This window comes from Crinia signifera, chromosome 3 (genome assembly GCF_055691185.1).
Source record: "Crinia signifera chromosome 3, ASM5569118v1, whole genome shotgun sequence".
NCBI classification, from domain to species: Eukaryota; Metazoa; Chordata; class Amphibia; order Anura; family Myobatrachidae; genus Crinia; species Crinia signifera.
The window spans coordinates 78056738-78076767 of record NC_139219.1 but is presented as its reverse complement, the minus strand read 5'-3'; the positions used below and the strand labels follow the sequence as shown (position 1 = coordinate 78076767).

The following is a 20030-nucleotide window of genomic DNA, read 5'->3' as shown; positions in this document are numbered from 1 at the left end:
CCCTATATTCATATAAAGGTTTCTTTATTGTAGATCCCAGGTAAAGATGAACACTTCCTCCAATCCGATTACAGGTAAAAACAGGTTTATTCTTAAAACGTCATAAAATGGGCACAGCACTCCAGATCAACCCTCAACCTCCTTACCCAAAATGACAAGAGTGAAGGTGATCCATTCTCAAGATGTGAATTTATGGATTATGTGTGTTTTAAAACAAAATGCTGCAAGGTGTTCTCTTCTAATATTCTCTTTTTTATTTTTGTCTTTTATGTACAAAAATATGGCTGCCCAAAATAACATCATTATACGTGGGCTACAACAAAATGGAGATCACCTATGCATAGGTCTAAATTCAAGTGGGCTAAGGGACCTAGTGACGTGATAGGGGAGGTATGGGGGGGGAAGATAGCAGGAGCAAGGTCAGAACAAGGGCACCCAAAACGGATGCTTGCCACAAATCAGGCATGGTGGCTCGCTCTGCTTTGCTCGCCAACTGGTTACTAAAGGCAGCTAGTGGTGGCGTGGATACTGAAGGAGCAAGCACCTGGCCTTGCTCCCCCACCTGGACGTGGAAGGTTCTTTAGCCCAGTGGTTCTCAACCTCAGTCCTCAAGGACCCCCAACAGTGCACGTTTTCCAGGTCACCTGGCAGACGCACAGGTGCACTCGTTATTCACTGAAACATTTTAAAAGATCACAGGCGGAGCTGAATATTTCACCTGTGATTCTGTGTGGAGACCTGGAAAATGTGCACTGTTGGGGGTCCTTGAGCACTGAGGTTGAGAACCACTGCTTTAGCCCACTACAATGCATATATGGAGATGGTGCCATTATAAACTATTTATTGCGCTGGAGACAATCTGAGTTCTGCCGTCTGTGTGTTTCTATCCAGGTATTTCACACACGGCATTAGGCAATTAGAAGTTTTCAATCAGCTTAGTTTGGCTAATAATTCTTTCTATGTTATTACCTGGGACAGGTATATTGGGTGTTGTATGAATGGGATGGGACTGTTGTCTTCAACACTGTAGGTGGGAGTTTTCAGGTGCTTTTTTAACAAATTTTAAAAGCATTTTTTCACTTTTTCCAAATATATATTATATTATTATTATTATTTTCTTTTTTTACTGTGGAATAGCCTGCCCCAGCCAGCTCCAAAAGCCCCCTGCCCGCCTCAGTCCGGCACCCATCCATCCACAGGGAACAGGTAGAAGTCTGCCGCAGCATGCCCTATCTAGTGCTTATTAACAATGGGTAATTTATGTCTCTACCATGTGCCGTAGCGAGGTCTGCTTATCCGAGGCTCACTCTACAGTGGTCTCCGGAATGCAAAAAGTGGCGATAATCAATCGGCACATACGCGATTATTAGCTATTACAAATAGTAACGTATATAATACGTACCTGCCGGCCCTGCGCGATCTCCGGTGTGATCTCAGCGAGGCGGCTAGCAGCACCGGTGCAGGCGGGGAGATAATGGAGGCGGGAGGCGGGGTGCGGGGTGGGGTGGGGTGGGTGTGTGTATGAACGAGGCCGGAGAGAACAGTCAGTGACAGCTGCACCGATGGAGGCGGGGTGTGGGGTGTGTGTATGAACAAGGCCGGAGAGAACAGTGACAGCTGCACTTCCAGTTTCGTTTCTCCGAGTTCTGAAACTGAAGCAGCCCCTGGCCCTCTCCAGTCCACTCCACACCCATCTTTATATATTCACATTATAAGATACAATACACATCTTGCCATCTGTTTTTAAGGAAACAATTTAATACTTGCTGCAAACCTGATATAAGATGGACTAACCTCCATTTAATTTCTGATACCATTAGATATGATCAGTGCCGTTTCTAGACAATTTATCTCCCAGTGTGAAAAAATAAAAATGCACCACCCACCCCATACACATACCTCCCAACATGACCCTCTCCAGGAGGGACACAATGCTCTGGTTCTGGACTTTCCTACAAATGTATGATTGCTGTCACCTGTGGTGAAGCACCTTTCTTTTCAATTAACCTGTTCAACACAGGTGATGGCAATCATACATTAAGATGGAAGTCCAGGAGCAGAGCCTCAGCATTGTGTCCCTCCTGGAGAGGGGCATGTTGGGAGGTATGCATACATATACCTCCCAACTGCCCCACTTAACGTGGGAAAGTCCTGGTATCTGGGGGACAGGCCGCCATTGTCCCGTGGGGGGGGGCAGTTGGGAGCCCCCCCCCCCCCTGAAGAGAATAGACGCTATGCGCACAGCGTCTATTCAGCGGTGCAGAATGGTGAAAAAAGGGGCCGTGGCCTTAGGACTCGTCATCTCACTTTGCCGCACCCCATGTTCAGAGGCCACGCCCCCATTTTGAACACGCACATGCAGCTTGCCGCGTGCCTGTCCCGACCCATCAAGACATAAAGTTGGGAGGTATGCAATGCATACAGTAATGTGGGAGTGAAGAAATTGTGCGCGCCAAAGCGCGTGCCGCAAAAAGGGGTTTGGCTTAATATAGTCTAGCTATCATGGGTATGGTCTAGCACGAAAACAATTACTTTACACCTCACTTTTGCAACCTGCATGACCAGACTTGTTACCGCAGGAATGGTCGTTGTTCTCCCATGCTTAAGTTGGCGGACTGAAGGCCACACAGTGACATATAAACATAAAGGACCACATATTACGCCTCACAAATCAAGCCCAAAAAATGACAGGCTACATAAATCAATATACACTATTTAGCTGTAATGGTAATTACACATTACGCCCCACACCATGATGCCCATTACACATATGCCCCCCCACAGTGCCAGAAATGCCCGCTCAGTGCCAGAAACCCATATACCCCCATAGTGCCAGATATGCCCCCACAGTGCCAGATACACATGCCCCCACAGTGCCAGATTTTCCCACCAGCAGTGCAACTCACTGTTGCTGCAGCTATCATATCACCATCTGCTGCTGCTACTGCTGAAGGGGGGAAACACAGTTTGCTCCTCTCCTGCCCTCAGCACAGTCCGGTGTCCTCCTGCTGTCTCCTCTGCCACCGCTTCTGAGGGGAGGGGAGCACTCAGCGCATATATCTCCTTCCTTTCACTGTGTCAACTGTCCCTGTGACTAGGCCGTCAGCCAATCATACCTCATGGGCTGGCTCTTGATTGGTTCGCGGGCCGGCAGCCAATCAGGAGCCGGCCCGCAAGCTGATTGGTTGGCGGCCCAGTCACAGGGACACAGTGAGGGGAAGGGGAGATGCGCAATGCGCTTTTCTTTCCCCTCTGAAGGGAAGCGGCGGTGGGGGGAACAGGCACCCCCGGAGGTATTAACCCAGGCTGTTGCACGGCTTGTCCGCCTCTAGAAATTGCCATGGAACAGAAGGGTCAATGGCTAAATTGAAAATGTCCCATAGAAAATGTCAAAGAATTTAATGGTGAGAAATCCTTTTGGAGTATGATATTGTTGATGATTAAATATTCAACAAGTGTTGCAAAGACATTCTTTATTGTCACAATTATATTGTGTAGTTCTCTAAATGGATGAGTTTTATATATCGCTGCCAATAGTGTTTTTACATTAATCAGCTTGAAGAAGCGATTATAGCGAAACACGTGTCCTGTCTGTTGTAGCGCTAGGGAAAAAATGACTGTTTGGTGTTAGTGCAGGAAATTTATTGTCCTCATGTTTTTGCATTAGATCAGGTGTTCGGTGTCTCCTAATATAAGAAGACTGTTGGCAGGATCACCTCCCCATACAGAGGGTCTCAAAAGCAGGCACTGCTTAAAACCCTACCTATACCACCAAGTATAAGGGTACCAGTGTGGTGCCTTAAAACTCAGTTGAAATAGCACCAGTAATAAAACTGTCCAGTAGATGGCACTGCTGTGTTACATTTCCAGAGTCTGAGACATAATATCAATGTGGTGCATGAAAAATCTATTGCAATAGCGCCAATATTAAAAATTCCCAGCAGGTGGCACTGCTGCTGCATATCTTCAATTATCTGCAATTATACATACTAAATATCCTATGTCTCTAATTTCTGGGCACAAAGCCAGATAATAGACAGATATAAATTAACCATCTGGTCAATGTGGAATACCTGAATAAAACCACACTTACCTGCTATTTCTAAACAGTCTTCTTGAAAACAAAGAATAAAACCACTACACCACAGAAAGCCAACTTAGGCATATTTTTATATTCTGTTTAATAAGTGTATTAAAGTGGTAATTACATTGCTCAAAGATTAAAAAGGAGTACACTGCAACACCCTGGTGGGGAATATACCCCGTAATACAACCAAGCACCATAACTGACAGTCATCCCTACCTACATTTTAAAAAATCTGAAATCACATCTCTTTCTTTCATTGTCACTAAATGTATGTATGTATGTCAATGTAATTTTTAACCTCTTATTTCGCTAAACAGTGGCTGTCTCCTTATCCAAGCTATGCCAATAAAGATAAGAGGAGCTGCCACCTTTTTAAAATATAGAAAAGGAATCTTTCCCAAAATTTTGTTCTTACTGTTTTTGAAGGAGTGCATCCAAAACAAATTATTTTTCTCTTGTTGTTCTGGTCCTAAACTTTAAATTTGGGATAGCACCCCCACTAGTGTGTACAAACACCAAGTGGGCCCTTCGCCCACAAAATAAGGGTGTCAATCGATTTGTGTGTGCAGAACTCCCAAAACCCATATACGCTCTCATTCATTACCAGGTTTTTGTTCCAACCAGCCATATCAGACAATCAATCTGTAGATGTATGGCCAGCTTTAGCCAATGTGTAGATTCAAATGTACCCATCTTTGACTATGTATGTCCTATTCTGAGTTGGATACAATTTTCCTGGGTCTGACATCAATTGGCCGGAGACAATGGACCAGATTCAGACCCATTCGGACAGCTGCAAAATTGCAGCCCTTCCGATAATTAAAAGACCACGCATGCGTAAGGTCCACAGTGCGCATGTGCGGGTCCCCTTGCTTACAGACCATGCATATGGGGGCCTAAAGTTTTCTCATTTGAATATGCATTCAGGAGTTGTAGCCATATGGCATTGCTGGGCATCTGTTTATACAGTTATATATCTATGTATGTGTCACAACTGTAGTGTTTGATGGAATCGGAGCTGTAGCAGGAGTAATTGAGTCAGACGTCTTAGGAGTAAAATGTTCAGGTTTTATTAATTTCTTGTTCATAACAATTACAAGTCAACTTTAGAATTAACAAGACGAGACATAGCAATGACTTCTTGGACTTTCAATAATAACGACAATAGCAAAGACTTCTTGGACTGAGAGTCAGGAAGTACAGAAAAGGAGTGCAGACTGGCCAATGGCACTTTTACCCATATCCAAGATGGCGGCGCCGACCAGAAACCAAACCACAATACTCCTACTGGCCACTGCTACTGGACCCCCGCTGAGACCATCAACCTCCAGCAAGGTGTCAGACCCCCATCCAGTGCAAGGCTAGCGGCCGCCGAACTGGGTGAGTAGCGCACCCACCGGGGGCGGCCACGAGTGACCGTGACAGTATGATTATAAATCAGATTTAATCACGGGATCAATTTTATAACCATTGAATCTGCCCATTCGTACCTACATTGCTAATAAATTCCATAGCTTAAAATAATAATAATTTAATTTATATAGCGCTATTTCTCCAACAGGTTTCAATGTGCCTTGCAGGCTTCAAAAACAAAGCATAACTATAGAAGGTTACAGGCATCAACACAAAGTACACAGTACAAAAGATTAATACAGTAATACAGAAGAAAACAATAAGCAAGATGTATAATTGGAGCAGAAAGGCCCCATAGAAACATAGGGCCTTATTCTGGTTCACTCCTTCTGGCAAATTCCTTCTTAGATGGACAAAACCATGTGCACTGCAGGGGGGCATATGTAAAATGTGCAGAGAGAATTAGATTGGGGGGAGTTATTTTGTTTCTGTGCAGGGAAAATACTGACTGCTTTATTTTTACATTGCAATATAGATCTCACTTTGAAGTAAAACCCCACCCAAATCTAACTCTCTCTGCACAAGTAACATCTACCCTACCTGCAGTGCACATGGTTTTGTCCATCTAAGAAGGAATTTGCCAGAAGGAGTGAACCAGAATAAGACCCATAGAATTTGACAGAAGATAAGAACCACTTGGGCCACCTAATCTGCCCCTTTTTTAAACGTGTTACCTCAAACCATATTTGATCCTTATTTTTTTGTAAGGATATCAATATGCCTATCCCAAACATGTTAAAATTGTTCTACTGTATTTGCCTCTAACACCTTTGATGGGATGCTATTCCACTTATCTACTACTCTTTCTGTGAAGTAATTCTTCCTCAACTTTCCCCTGAATCTTCCTCCCTCTAGTTTCAGTGCATGTCCTTGTGCTATGTTGCTCCTCTTCTTGTGAAGAATGTCTCCCACCTGTACCTTGATATATTTGAAAGTTTCTATCATGTCCCCCATTCCCTTCTCTGCTCTAAACTATACATATTTAGATATTTTGGTCTTTCCTGGTACGTTTTGTGATGTAGGCCATGCACCATTTTAGTTGCCCTTCTTTGTACAGTCTCAAATGTATTTATATGCTTCAGGAGATATGTCCTCCAGAACTGAACACGATAGTCTAGATGAGGTCGTACCAATGACCTATACAGTGGCATTATTACTTCCTTCTTTCTTTCTACTGCTGATTCCTCTCCCTATGCAACCAAGCATCTGACTTGCCTTCTTCATTGCTTGTTACATTGCCTACCTGCCTTTAAGTCCCCTGAAATAGTGACACCTAGATCACTCTCTTCCTCAGTAGTTTCCATTATAGTGCCATTTATACTATATTTAGTCTTTGGATTTTGGGGACCCAAGTGCATGATTTTGTATTAAACTGAAGTTTCCCTGCTCTTGACCATTCCTCTAATCTACCTAGATCATCAATCATTTGTTTTACCCCTCCCGGTGTGTCTACCCTGTTGCATACCTTTGTGTCAGGGTAGACACACCAGGAGGGGTAAAACAAATGATTGATGATCTAGGTAGTTATTACCTTTTGGGTAATAACTTCCATGGGTTATATATCCCCCCCCCCCCCCCCCCCACAAAAAAAAAAGGTACCAAGTAAGGCAGCCACCTCTGTCAGTGCAATAGGAAAAGATGACACTAAATGGGGTAAATGCAGCACCAGATCGGTCAGTATGAGAGCGGGAAGGTGGTGGTGGTGGTGGCTGTAGGATATGCTACTTTTATAGTAACTGTCAAAGTTCCTATTCATGGAAGTATAGTCTATGCTGGCCATATATCAGGGGGTCCAACCATTTTGCCAGTTGAGGGAACTAAATCAGCATAATTGGTTATGATGCAGATTTCTTTGTTGGGCATCATTATGATAAGGTCAGTACTTTCTTTAGGAGGTGTCACTGTGATAGGGACACAGGTGAACCAAGTGGTAAATAAAGGAGCAACAGCCAGAATTGTGGAGAAAAGGACCAAGGGCGATGAAGAGGTGTTTAACCATCCAACGAAAGAGATAAAAAGAAATAATAATAAAGGTTAGAACCTTTAATCAAAGAGGAAATGCTCTTTGTCACAACACAAGAGGGGGTTCTTCGTTAGCGTACCCGTACTCACACTCAAGATTGAGGATATGTGCTCATAAAGGTATCTTTTATAACACTAGGGGATTTCACCACAAGTGGATTTGGATAACCGGATGCGTACCGTACTCACAAGTCGGAATTGCTGGTACAGGCGCATAAAGGTTTCTTTACTTGGGGAAAGAGGCTTGAAAAAGACAGGTTATCCTGTCGAAACGCGTTGGCAGGAGAGGAGCCTTGCTGTACTGCTTTGGGGAGATTTACCACTTGCATGCGGTTATGATTGGGGTATAAGGCCAATACCCCAGTCACCAGGTACCGTGCTTTTTACATCTGGTGCTCCCCACCATTCTGTTTTTACACCAATAAATGTGTACCCCCCTTTCCTGAAAGAGGCTTTTTTGTCTTTTATATGGTGCAAATGGTGAAAACATATTGCAACTGAGAGATTTGGGCCTCTTTCCCCAAGTAAAGAAACCTTTATGCGCCTGTACCAGCAATTCCGACTTGTGAGTACGGTACGCATCCGGTTATCCAAATCCACTTGTGGTGAAATCCCCTAGTGTTATAAAAGATACCTTTATGAGCACATATCCTCAATCTTGAGTGTGAGTACGGGTACGCTAACAAAGAACCCCCTCTTGTGTTGTGACAAAGAGCATTTCCTCTTTGATTAAAGGTTCTAACCTTTATTATTATTTCTTTTTATCTCTTTCGTTGGATGGTTAAACACCTCTTCATCGCCCTTGGTCCTTTTTTGTACGAACTGCATCCACGTGGGGTTGAGTGGTGACCCCTTCTTTCGGTCCGGCAGAAGAAGAGTGACTGCGCCTTGGGACTGATTACTTTTTGTTTATTTGTATAGCCAGAATTGTGGAAGCTGAAGTGAAAATGGAATATAAGAGAAGGATAAGCAGCGAATGTGCACAGGATTGATCTAAATATTATAAGGTGTCTGCGTTCCCCAATTTATGGCAATATCTGTACCTTAATGTGGAAAACATAATAGTATTGTTCTAGAATAGCACTGACAGGGCGAATTGTAAGCGGTGTTTCCAGGAATTCTTAATGCCAGCTCTGCATAAGAAGAACCAAAGACTGGATGTGAGTTTTATAGTTCCGATAATGTGATTGGATAATCTACATAGAACCGTAGTAATCATTACTGTATTACCACCTGTACTGTATGTAGTGAGTACATCTATTGGGCAGCACGGACGATGTAAGGGTTAGTATTACTGTCTCACAGTTCTGAGGTCAAGGGTTTTCACCATTTCCACCATGGAGTTTGTATCTGTGTGGAGTTTGTATATTCTCCCATTGCTTGCGTGGGTTTATTCCGGGTACTCCGGTCTCCTCCCACACTCCAAAAATATAGTGGTAGGATAATTGGCTTCCAACAAAATTAACCCTAGAATGAATGTGTGTGCATGTGATTGAGAATATAGATGGCAAGCTCCACTGGGGCAGGGACTGATGTGACTGTTCAAATGTTCTCTGTAAAGCGCTGCGGAATATGTGTGCGCTATATAAATAACTGGTAATGTCTCACCTTTGTACGTTGCCAATACTAATGACAACTTTCAGGCTGATTCAGAGTTGGATGTAAATAAGTCGGCCACACCTTTTGTGATTGATTTTTTTTTTTTTAAAGGAGGATATTCACCTGTAATCAGAGATGACCACATCTATGTAGCCACACAGGCTATAACTATCATCACCATCAGTTTGCATTTGCCCCAGACCCTATACTATACGTGGAGGTGGAGATCCGTATGAAATCATACCGATCTCTAGGTATGCAATCTCGGAATTGCCTGCAATTGAGTCTACATACCCACATCACATCCACAGAACATGTATATTTGGCAAGTTTCTGACTGCCACCAGGCAGGCATAAGCCATCTCCGGGGAACTTGTCCACTTTTCTGTGTGGAATCTTCACACTCTTCGGTCCGTTCCCACAATATTGGGAGAATGGGCTATCCAGTGTATTGGTGTATACGCTGTGCCGCGCCGATAAATGTTCTAAAAAGGTCAGGACCGGGGGCTTGTACCAATACGGCATCGGTTTCTAAGACAAACTGCTCTTCAGTTATTAGAGAACTCCGAGCTGAACATTTCAGAGAGACTGTGAAAGCAACAATTATGCTAACGCAGCATAGCAGGGGACAATTAGTGTACCATCTGATAGGCATGTCATAGCATTATCAGCCAAATGGAAAGGAGCATGAAAGCAGCTATCCATAATGTTACTTGCAGTATGTTTTCCTATATAACTAGGTTTTGTATGGGAAGCAGCCATTGAGGGACATTTCTGAATAGTGTACAGTATGTAGAACATGTGAATAAGGTGGTGAATGTACACCTGTAATTTACCACAGGCCTGAGGTCCACAGAGTTTTTAACTCTGTTTCCTCACACACTTCTCCATAAAGAGAAATATCACAGATCCAAGATGTTAGAAAAATTCTCACATAAATTAGAAAAACAATATGAAAGGCTCAGCATGTTTTTGTATCAAGGCTATTGCTCGTTTGAAAATATATTTGTAAGTCTGTAGCTGAGGGTCTTTTCTTAGGGTCAGGTGCCAGCATTTTTCTGATCTCATATCCCTGTAAAGAAAAACATAAAGGTGATTAAAGGACAGAAACACATGGGAAAGGAGACATACTGTAGGGAAACTTTAGCATGTTTATATACCTCAATGGGGTTGTTCTCTACAAACTTCTGGGGCAATTCACCTCTCCGGATTTTAATCCATTCCTAGAAATAAACAAGTGAAAATACATGAATCATATCAAACCATTTTGTTGGAAGCAGGGAATTTGGGGTTCTGTGTATGAGAATTCTATTTGTCTGGCTGAAGTTATTATTATTTTTTTAAATAAAGTTATTTTTATTAGGCAATAAAAGTCACAGCGTAATGCACCACGACATGAATATAGTACAGTGTACAATCATTACAGACATGTTTAAATACGGCTAAAGTTATTTTTAAACACTTCACTGGCAATTTTTCTTTTCTAAAACAGACTCAAAAACTTGTCACGTTAGGGGAGGGGTGGGAACCAGAAGCACCGGAGGTCCTTATAAGCAGGAGGGTCTTAAGAGAGCAGGAGGAGGCCTGTGTGCAGCCTCCTCAGCTAGGCACCCTACTCTGCCGGGAGCGGCACTGGGAGCAGAAGAGCACTCGCAGGTACCCGGCAATTTCTACAGCTCTTCTGCCGCTGGACTCCAGAGGGTAAATATAACCATGGGTGCAGCCCCCCCCCCCCCCGGGACTCAGGGACATGCGTGCACCATGCACACTGCACCCATTATAGATATGCAACCATGCCAGGGAAAAAAGTACAGCCTAGTGTGGTCACATCTGATGTAAACATGCCAGGCAAATGGTAAATGCCATGTTATTGCAAAAATAAAAACAAGAAACTTTAAAAGACTTTAATTACCTATATGTTTTATTTTGGTCTGCTAAAATACTTATAGTTAGTGCCTTAAATGTGTCAGCAGAGTAAGGGGACAGCATGATAAACAGCTATGCCATTTATATAGGGCCCATGGGCTCAGGAAGCCATATCTGGGGACCCAATCAAATGCAAAAGAGTCATTAAAAGTATCTGTCAGTTTCCAAAAATGCCGCTAAGCACTGTGTGTCAAACGGAGGTCACTGTGTCACGTGTGTACTGGAAGAGGTACAAAGTGGCATATAACTTTGGGCACTACAATGTAACATAATATTTACTGGTATATGTACTTTACTGTATGGTATAATGCGAACTAGAGCACTACTAAGGGGCATAACATTAACGAGGGCACCTCTATATGGAGTGAGGAGTCTAGAAATGGGGAAAGAGACGCTTTAAAATGTTTCTATGGGGGCCACAAAGTTCTGGCTTCACCCTGGTGAGTTGTTTTACTAAAGCGCAATAGAGCATGTACACTGAGGCAGAGGGCACACAAAGGGAAACTCCTTACTAATGGAGCCTGAGCAAAATAAGATAACATTCAAGGAATATTACCCAGGTCCTGAAGCAAATGGTGTTCAGAACCACAAATGTTTTATACTACCAAGACTCATTGATGTCTTTAAAATTGCCAGAGCACCAATATGAACATTTATGAAGATAGCCAATTACCAGTGGTCACTTACCATGGGAAATTGTTTCGCTGGATGCGATTCAATAAACCCCTCTAAGGCAGTGCAACTTATAAGGAATTTTGCTTCACCTGCCACAGGCAGGCGAAAACTAAATACTCAAAAGAAGCCCTTATTTTTGCTACGGGAGGCGAAAACACAGGTCTCATGGACATTTTTCACAGGCAATGTTTTATCATGACTAATCAAATACACCCTTAGCCCTCGCTGTTAATACAGGTGACCCAGCCATGCACAGTGGAGATGGGGGACAATTGACATTAATTGGCAGCAACATTAGTCACATGAATGTAAAGAATAGAACAATGCAACAATCCAAAATCAAGCGGTTAATAAAAGAATCACAAATTCTGGAACTCACTGTACTGTCGTGTCTCCTGTCAAATATCCACAGAAGTTCGACTAATATCAATCCTAAAGCATAAATGTCAACTTCAGTTTCATAGATTTCTTCTTTCTGTTAAAAAAACAAAAAGGATTAATAAAATGAGCAGGCACATACACGTTGAATTACTTGCATATGCAGCACATCAGACAGAAAACAACTGGGCTCGATTTGCGATGACGGTACTTTCTGCAGTCGGAGGGAAATGATGTGACAGCAGTGAGCTTGCCCATCCTCAGGTTAGCTTCTGCCCATATTAGCATATGCTCGCAAATGAAAGCAACAGCATTTGCGCAAGACCAACAAATTTACTAAGAATACGAATACGACATAGTTAGTAGGGTAGGGGATATGTTAAGTGGGATCCAGGTATACCTAGGTTGGGGATAGGTCATACAGGGTGGGGGGTTATGGGGAGATTTGTTTTGGGGTTTCTGGGATTTGTTTTGTACGTAGCGGGTAGTTTTTTTTTAGGGTTTTTAGTAATTGGACGTCCAATATCTTTCTTTCCCATATTGTTTTTTTTTTAAATATATATATATATATATATATATATATATATATATATATATATATATATATATATATAAACACAGGGGGCCCAGCACTCACTACAACAAACTAACTCACCTTAACATTCAAATAATCAATAAATAAATAATGGGGTTTTAGTTCATGAATTGATCAATGCATTTAAGCTTGCAGCCCATCGCCAAGGGACCCCATTTCACTGCAAGTCCTACACTAGCAACTGTTGTTCTTGAGAACCTGGCACCTGCTTACACATCATAGCTAAAAAGAACATGTGTTTTTTTTCCTGGGTTAATGCTCAACTGCCAAGTAACATGGCTTTTATAAGGTGAGACAATCCCAAACACAGCACCTGAATTAGAATTAAAGGGGCAGCTGTCACAGGTTTCAGGTAAATGAGCTTATCAAGGGTGCATGAGAAAGCTATGATCACAGTAACAGAGGTTAATTAAAAATCAACCCAAATATATAGATACAGAAGTACCAACACACTCGCCATTCCTAGGAATGGGGTGCAAACTGCACCCACATCCCAGGGTGGGGTGCGGTGGCCTGTGACCACACACTCTAGTAAATACAAACACAGGGGGCCCAGCACTCACTACAACAAACTAACTCACCTTAACATTCAAATAATCAATAAATAAATAATGGGGTTTTAGTTCATGAATTGATCAATGCATTTAAGCTTGCAGCCCATCGCCAAGGGACCCCATTTCACTGCAAGTCCTACACTAGCAACTGTTGTTCTTGAGAACCTGGCACCTGCTTACACATCATAGCTAAAAAGAACATGTGTTTTTTTTCCTGGGTTAATGCTCAACTGCCAAGTAACATGGCTTTTATAAGGTGAGACAATCCCAAACACAGCACCTGAATTAGAATTAAAGGGGCAGCTGTCACAGGTTTCAGGTAAATGAGCTTATCAAGGGTGCATGAGAAAGCTATGATCACAGTAACAGAGGTTAATTAAAAATCAACCCAAATATATAGATACAGAAGTACCAACACACTCGCCATTCCTAGGAATGGGGTGCAAACTGCACCCACATCCCAGGGTGGGGTGCGGTGGCCTGTGACCACACACTCTAGTAAATACAAACACAGGGGGCCCAGCACTCACTACAACAAACTAACTCACCTTAACATTCAAATAATCAATAAATAAATAATGGGGTTTTAGTTCATGAATTGATCAATGCATTTAAGCTTGCAGCCCATCGCCAAGGGACCCCATTTCACTGCAAGTCCTACACTAGCAACTGTTGTTCTTGAGAACCTGGCACCTGCTTACACATCATAGCTAAAAAGAACATGTGTTTTTTACACTCGCCATTCCTAGGATGAATGTTAAGGTGAGTTAGTTTGTTGTAGTGAGTGCTGGGCCCCCTGTGTTTGTATTTACTAGAGTGTGTGGTCACAGGCCACCGCACCCCACCCTGGGATGTGGGTGCAGTTTGCACCCCATTCCTAGGAATGGCGAGTGTGTTGGTACTTCTGTATCTATATATTTGGGTTGATTTTTAATTAACCTCTGTTACTGTGATCATAGCTTTCTCATGCACCCTTGATAAGCTCATTTACCTGAAACCTGTGACAGCTGCCCCTTTAATTCTAATTCAGGTGCTGTGTTTGGGATTGTCTCACCTTATAAAAGCCATGTTACTTGGCAGTTGAGCATTAACCCAGGAAAAAAAAACACATGTTCTTTTTAGCTATGATGTGTAAGCAGGTGCCAGGTTCTCAAGAACAACAGTTGCTAGTGTAGGACTTGCAGTGAAATGGGGTCCCTTGGCGATGGGCTGCAAGCTTAAATGTATTGATCAATTCATGAACTAAAACCCCATTATTTATTTATTGATTATTTGAATGTTAAGGTGAGTTAGTTTGTTGTAGTGAGTGCTGGGCCCCCTGTGTTTGTATTTACTAGAGTGTGTGGTCACAGGCCACCGCACCCCACCCTGGGATGTGGGTGCAGTTTGCACCCCATTCCTAGGAATGGCGAGTGTGTTGGTACTTCTGTATCTATATATTTGGGTTGATTTTTAATTAACCTCTGTTACTGTGATCATAGCTTTCTCATGCACCCTTGATAAGCTCATTTACCTGAAACCTGTGACAGCTGCCCCTTTAATTCTAATTCAGGTGCTGTGTTTGGGATTGTCTCACCTTATAAAAGCCATGTTACTTGGCAGTTGAGCATTAACCCAGGAAAAAAAAACACATGTTCTTTTTAGCTATGATGTGTAAGCAGGTGCCAGGTTCTCAAGAACAACAGTTGCTAGTGTAGGACTTGCAGTGAAATGGGGTCCCTTGGCGATGGGCTGCAAGCTTAAATGCATTGATCAATTCATGAACTAAAACCCCATTATTTATTTATTGATTATTTGAATGTTAAGGTGAGTTAGTTTGTTGTAGTGAGTGCTGGGCCCCCTGTGTTTGTATTTACTAGAGTGTGTGGTCACAGGCCACCGCACCCCACCCTGGGATGTGGGTGCAGTTTGCACCCCATTCCTAGGAATGGCGAGTGTGTTGGTACTTCTGTATCTATATATTTGGGTTGATTTTTAATTAACCTCTGTTACTGTGATCATAGCTTTCTCATGCACCCTTGATAAGCTCATTTACCTGAAACCTGTGACAGCTGCCCCTTTAATTCTAATTCAGGTGCTGTGTTTGGGATTGTCTCACCTTATAAAAGCCATGTTACTTGGCAGTTGAGCATTAACCCAGGAAAAAAAACACATGTTCTTTTTAGCTATGATGTGTAAGCAGGTGCCAGGTTCTCAAGAACAACAGTTGCTAGTGTAGGACTTGCAGTGAAATGGGGTCCCTTGGCGATGGGCTGCAAGCTTAAATGCATTGATCAATTCATGAACTAAAACCCCATTATTTATTTATTGATTATTTGAATGTTAAGGTGAGTTAGTTTGTTGTAGTGAGTGCTGGGCCCCCTGTGTTTGTATTTACTAGAGTGTGTGGTCACAGGCCACCGCACCCCACCCTGGGATGTGGGTGCAGTTTGCACCCCATTCCTAGGAATGGCGAGTGGGTTGGTACTTCTGTATCTATATATTTGGGTTGATTTTTAATTAACCTCTGTTACTGTGATCATAGCTTTCTCATGCACCCTTGATAAGCTCATTTACCTGAAACCTGTGACAGCTGCCCCTTTAATTCTAATTCAGGTGCTGTGTTTGGGATTGTCTCACCTTATAAAAGCCATGTTACTTGGCAGTTGAGCATTAACCCAGGAAAAAAAAACACATGTTCTTTTTAGCTATGATGTGTAAGCAGGTGCCAGGTTCTCAAGAACAACAGTTGCTAGTGTAGGACTTGCAGTGAAATGGGGTCCCTTGGCGATGGGCTGCAAGCTTAAATGCATTGATCAATTCATGAACTAAAACCCCATTATTTATTTATTGATTATTTGAATGTTAAGGTGAGTTAGTTTGTTGTAGTGAGTGCTGGGCCCCCTGTGTTTGTATTTACTAGAGTGTGTGGTCACAGGCCACCGCACCCCACCCTGGGATGTGGGTGCAGTTTGCACCCCATTCCTAGGAATGGCGAGTGTGTTGGTACTTCTGTATCTATATATTTGGGTTGATTTTTAATTAACCTCTGTTACTGTGATCATAGCTTTCCTCTACCTCCCCATGGCAGCCAACTCATGGGTTAAGTCCCGAAGGGTAGTACTCTGGAAGGAAACAAAAAAAGAACACTGGCCCCTATATAAGCTCCACCTCCTTAGGACTCAGTGTCTTTTTTTTTTCCTTCCAGGGTAGTGGAAGGGCTTACCCTGAGCTGCAGCCCTCTCCGCTGCCTAGAGCAGTCGGGGGTGAGGCATGGATTTAAGAAAAAACGGGTCCCCGCTGTCGAGGGCAGTAAGGGGTACCTGAGGTCTGCTGGAACCGGTGGCCAGAGGAAGCGGCACGCTCGTCCGTTTGACGGGGGCTGGCGCCGGAGGTCGGGTCTGGCGTGTGGCGCATGGCGTACCAGGAAGCTCTGTAAGGTCAGGAGCAGAGACGCTGAAGCCGGGCGCCCGTCGGGCGGAAGCCTGGGTGTCCGGAGTATAGCGTCTGACGTCAGCGCGCAAGGCGCAGGAGCCGGGCGCCCGTCGGGCGCTTAGCCTGGGGGCTACGTGCGGCGGGCGTCTGACGTCACGGACGCGCCGCACGCCAGGGGGCGCGTCACTAAGGCGCGTCACTAGGCTCCAGTTAACTTTAAAAACGGAGCAGTAAGCTCTCTAAAAGGGGGCCAGTAAGCCTTTAAAGCGTACCAGGAGCTCTGTAAGGCGGAAAGCGGATAGACTGCTGGGAGCAGTGGAGTGGCAGACGCACGCAGTATTCCAGCAGACGGTAAGACTCCGTTGACAGCATTAGCTGGAGGAGTTATCACCATCCTTACCCTATGTCATTGCTTTAGCTACAGGCTTTAAAGCTGCCAGTATGGATGGGGAGAAGAAGCAGCACAGAAAGTCAGGGTAAGCCAGAGATAAGCACTGGTTGGTGAAGCATTTCGGGTACTGACTGTTATATGTGTATTTTTAGATCAGATACAAGCAAGGGGCAGGCTGAGGCAAAGGCTAAGCACAAGAAACACCACGCTGCCAAGTGCAGTTTGTGTGACAAGGCCCTGCCGGATATGTGGATAGGCTCCGCGTGTAGCGCCTGCAAACTAACCCAACAGATGGGTATGCCCCAGATGACCGAGTTGGTGTCTATGCTGAAGACAGCGTTGGCTGACACATTTATGACAAAACAGGATGTGGAGAAAATGCAGGCAAAAAGGAGCAGAGCTGAGCTCTCAGGGGGATCCCAAGACTCGGCAGAGGGGCCGGCATTGAGAGAGGAGGAAATGGAAGAGGGGGAGATAACGCAGGATAAAACAGAGGCTGACTTTAACCCAGTGTTATTGGAGAACCTGTTGGTTCTTATCAATAAGTCTCTGAAAATAGAAGAGACCCAGGAGGAAGAGAAATTGCAGGACCTGCTGTTCCAGGACAAGAAGAAAAAAGGCAAAACATTTCCATTATCAAAAGCGTTGAAGGAAATGGTGGACGAAGAATGGAGGCACCCGGATAAAAAAGTGGCGGTGCCACTTAGGGTAGCTAAGATGTATCCATTCGAGAGTGAGCAGGTGAAACACTGGGAAGAGGCCCCGAGGGTTGATGCGGCTATCGCAAGAATTTCCAAAAAAACAACGCTCCCCCTGGAAGATGCGAACAATTTTAAAGACGCGATGGAAAGGAAGATGGAGGTCAGCCTGCGGAAACAGCATGTCACCTCGGGGGCAGCTATCAAGACGGCCGCAGCCATGGCAGTAACAGCCAGGGTAATGAGGTCCTGGTGTCATGACCTAGAGTCAGACACGCTGGATGGAATTCAGTGGTCAGATATGATAAAGACCATCCAGAACATCCAGATTGCCGTGGAGTTCATGTGTGATGCGTCTGTAGACGCGGTGAAATTAGCGGCAAGATCAAGCGCCACGATGGCAGTAGCAAGAAGAGCACTCTGGCTTAAGCCATGGGCAGCAGATACACAGTCGAAGCAGAAACTGCTGGCTCTACCATTTCAGGGACAGTATCTATTTGGCTCCAAGTTGGATGATATCATCACAAAGATCTCGGGCGGTAAGTCTGTGTGGCTGCCGCAGGATAAGGGGAAGAAACCCTTTTTCAACAGGTCGCTTAAATTCCAGTCGCCGGACTTTAAGGAGGCAAGGGCGTATAGGCCAGGGAGAAGCTTCAGAAGGTCCTGGGCAAATCGGAGCTTTTTTCGAGGCCAAAGGGGCAGAGACGGAAGGTATTCCGCAAGACACTCTAGCCAATGACGCCAGAGAGGCAGTAGGGGGCAGACTGCTGCAGTTCAAGCAGATTTGGTCCCAATCCGTCCAGGACAAATGGGGGCTGGACATAATAGAGTCAGGGTACAAAATAGAATTTGCGAAGTTTCCGGGTTACTGGAGGACGGAGTCTCCAATACCCCGGGAGCCGAGAGAAAAAGCTGCGTTACTGGACAGTCTACAAAAAATGATCAACCAGAAAGTAGTGATCAAAGTGTCAAAGGAGCAAGAATGGAAAGGTTGCCAATCAAGAGTTTTTATAGTCAGAAAGCCTTCAGGAGGCTTCAGAACGATCCTCGATTTAAGAAGAGTAAATGCGTTCATCATAACGAAAAAATTCAGGATGGAGTCACTAAGGTCTATCCTACCGGATATCGTGGAAGGGTCATTTCTGACCACAATAGACCTTCGGGACGCATATCTGCACGTACCAATATACGCAGGGCACCACAGGTATCTAAGATTTTGCCTGGGAAATGTAACATATCAATTTGTCGCCCTGCCTTTCGGCCTGGCTACGTCCCCAAGGACGTTCACAAAGGTGCTGGTGGTGTTGGTCGCCAACCTGCGGCAGCAGGGGATTTGCGTGTGGCCATACCTCGACGACTTGTTGATCATGGCCAGGACAAGGAAAGAGGCAGAGAGAAGCACGTCCCAAGTGAAGCGGTACCTGGAACAACACGGGTGGTTGATAAACCAGGAGAAGAGTCAGCTCATCCCGGCAAAAGCGGCAAAGTATCTGGGCGTCTGGATAGACACAGAACGCATGACAATCAAGCTAACAGAGGACAGAAGACAGAAGCTGAGACGCGAAGTATCTTCTCTCCAAAGCAAAAAAATCATTTCGTCAGGGGACTGCATGAAAGTGCTAGGACTCATTTCGGCGGCATTAGATGCAGTACGATGGGGCAGGTTCCATATGAGGGCTTTCCAAGGCTGCTTCCTTATGCAGTGGGACGGCGATGGAAAAAACAAGTCTCAAAGGATTGTCCTGTCAAAAAAGGCGCGTCAGGATCTAGCATGGTGGTCGGACGGACCAAGGCTAGAAGAGGGAAGAGTGTTCGCGGTGTCAGGACAAAAAGTGGTGACCACGGATGCCAGCCTGACAGGCTGGGGAGCGGTCTGTGGAGAGCATATAGTTCAAGGGATCTGGACCCAAGAAACAAGAGCCAAGCACTCAAACGTCCGGGAGATGAGGGCAGTGCTTATGGCCTGCATACACCTACAAAAATGCCTAGTGGGAAGAGACATTATCGTGAGGTCCGACAATCAGTCGGTGGTGTCTTACCTGAACAGGCAAGGAGGGACAAAGAGCCGAGAGCTCATGTCGGAGGTATCGGAAGTAATATCTTGGGCAGAGAGCCACGTAATCAGTCTCACGGCGGTGTTTGTGGCAGGCAAGGAGAACCTGCAGGCAGACAGCCTCAGCAGGGAGATTGTGCAGCCGGGAGAATGGGAGTTGTCCCCAGAAGTGTTCGAGCAAATCGTAAAAAATGTGGGGTCAACCCCAGGTGGACCTCATGGCCA

The 20030-nt window shown here is 44.5% G+C and overlaps 2 protein-coding genes across 3 annotated transcripts in view; both read right to left on the bottom strand.

Moving 5' to 3' along the window:
• Positions 1–1557, bottom strand: part of LOC146063585 (interferon-induced, double-stranded RNA-activated protein kinase-like) — an 82362-nt gene extending 80805 nt beyond the window's left edge. Inside the window, exon 1 of the mRNA XM_083176095.1 lies at positions 1403–1557. The gene's annotated coding sequence lies outside the window, so the exon portion shown is untranslated. The remainder of the gene's footprint in view (positions 1–1402) is intronic.
• Positions 1558–8176: 6619 nt separating this feature from the next.
• Positions 8177–20030, bottom strand: part of LOC146063583 (interferon-induced, double-stranded RNA-activated protein kinase-like) — an 83741-nt gene continuing 71887 nt past the window's right edge. Inside the window, exons 18-20 of one of the 2 annotated variants that reach the window (XM_083176093.1) lie at positions 12102–12197; positions 10282–10344; positions 8177–10193 (exon numbers count right to left, since the gene is read on the bottom strand). In XM_083176093.1, coding sequence (XP_083032219.1) covers positions 10083–10193; positions 10282–10344; positions 12102–12197 — 270 coding nt within the window. In that variant the 3' untranslated portion in view covers positions 8177–10082. The remainder of the gene's footprint in view (positions 10194–10281; positions 10345–12101; positions 12198–20030) is intronic. The other variant, XM_083176092.1, reaches the window with a different exon arrangement.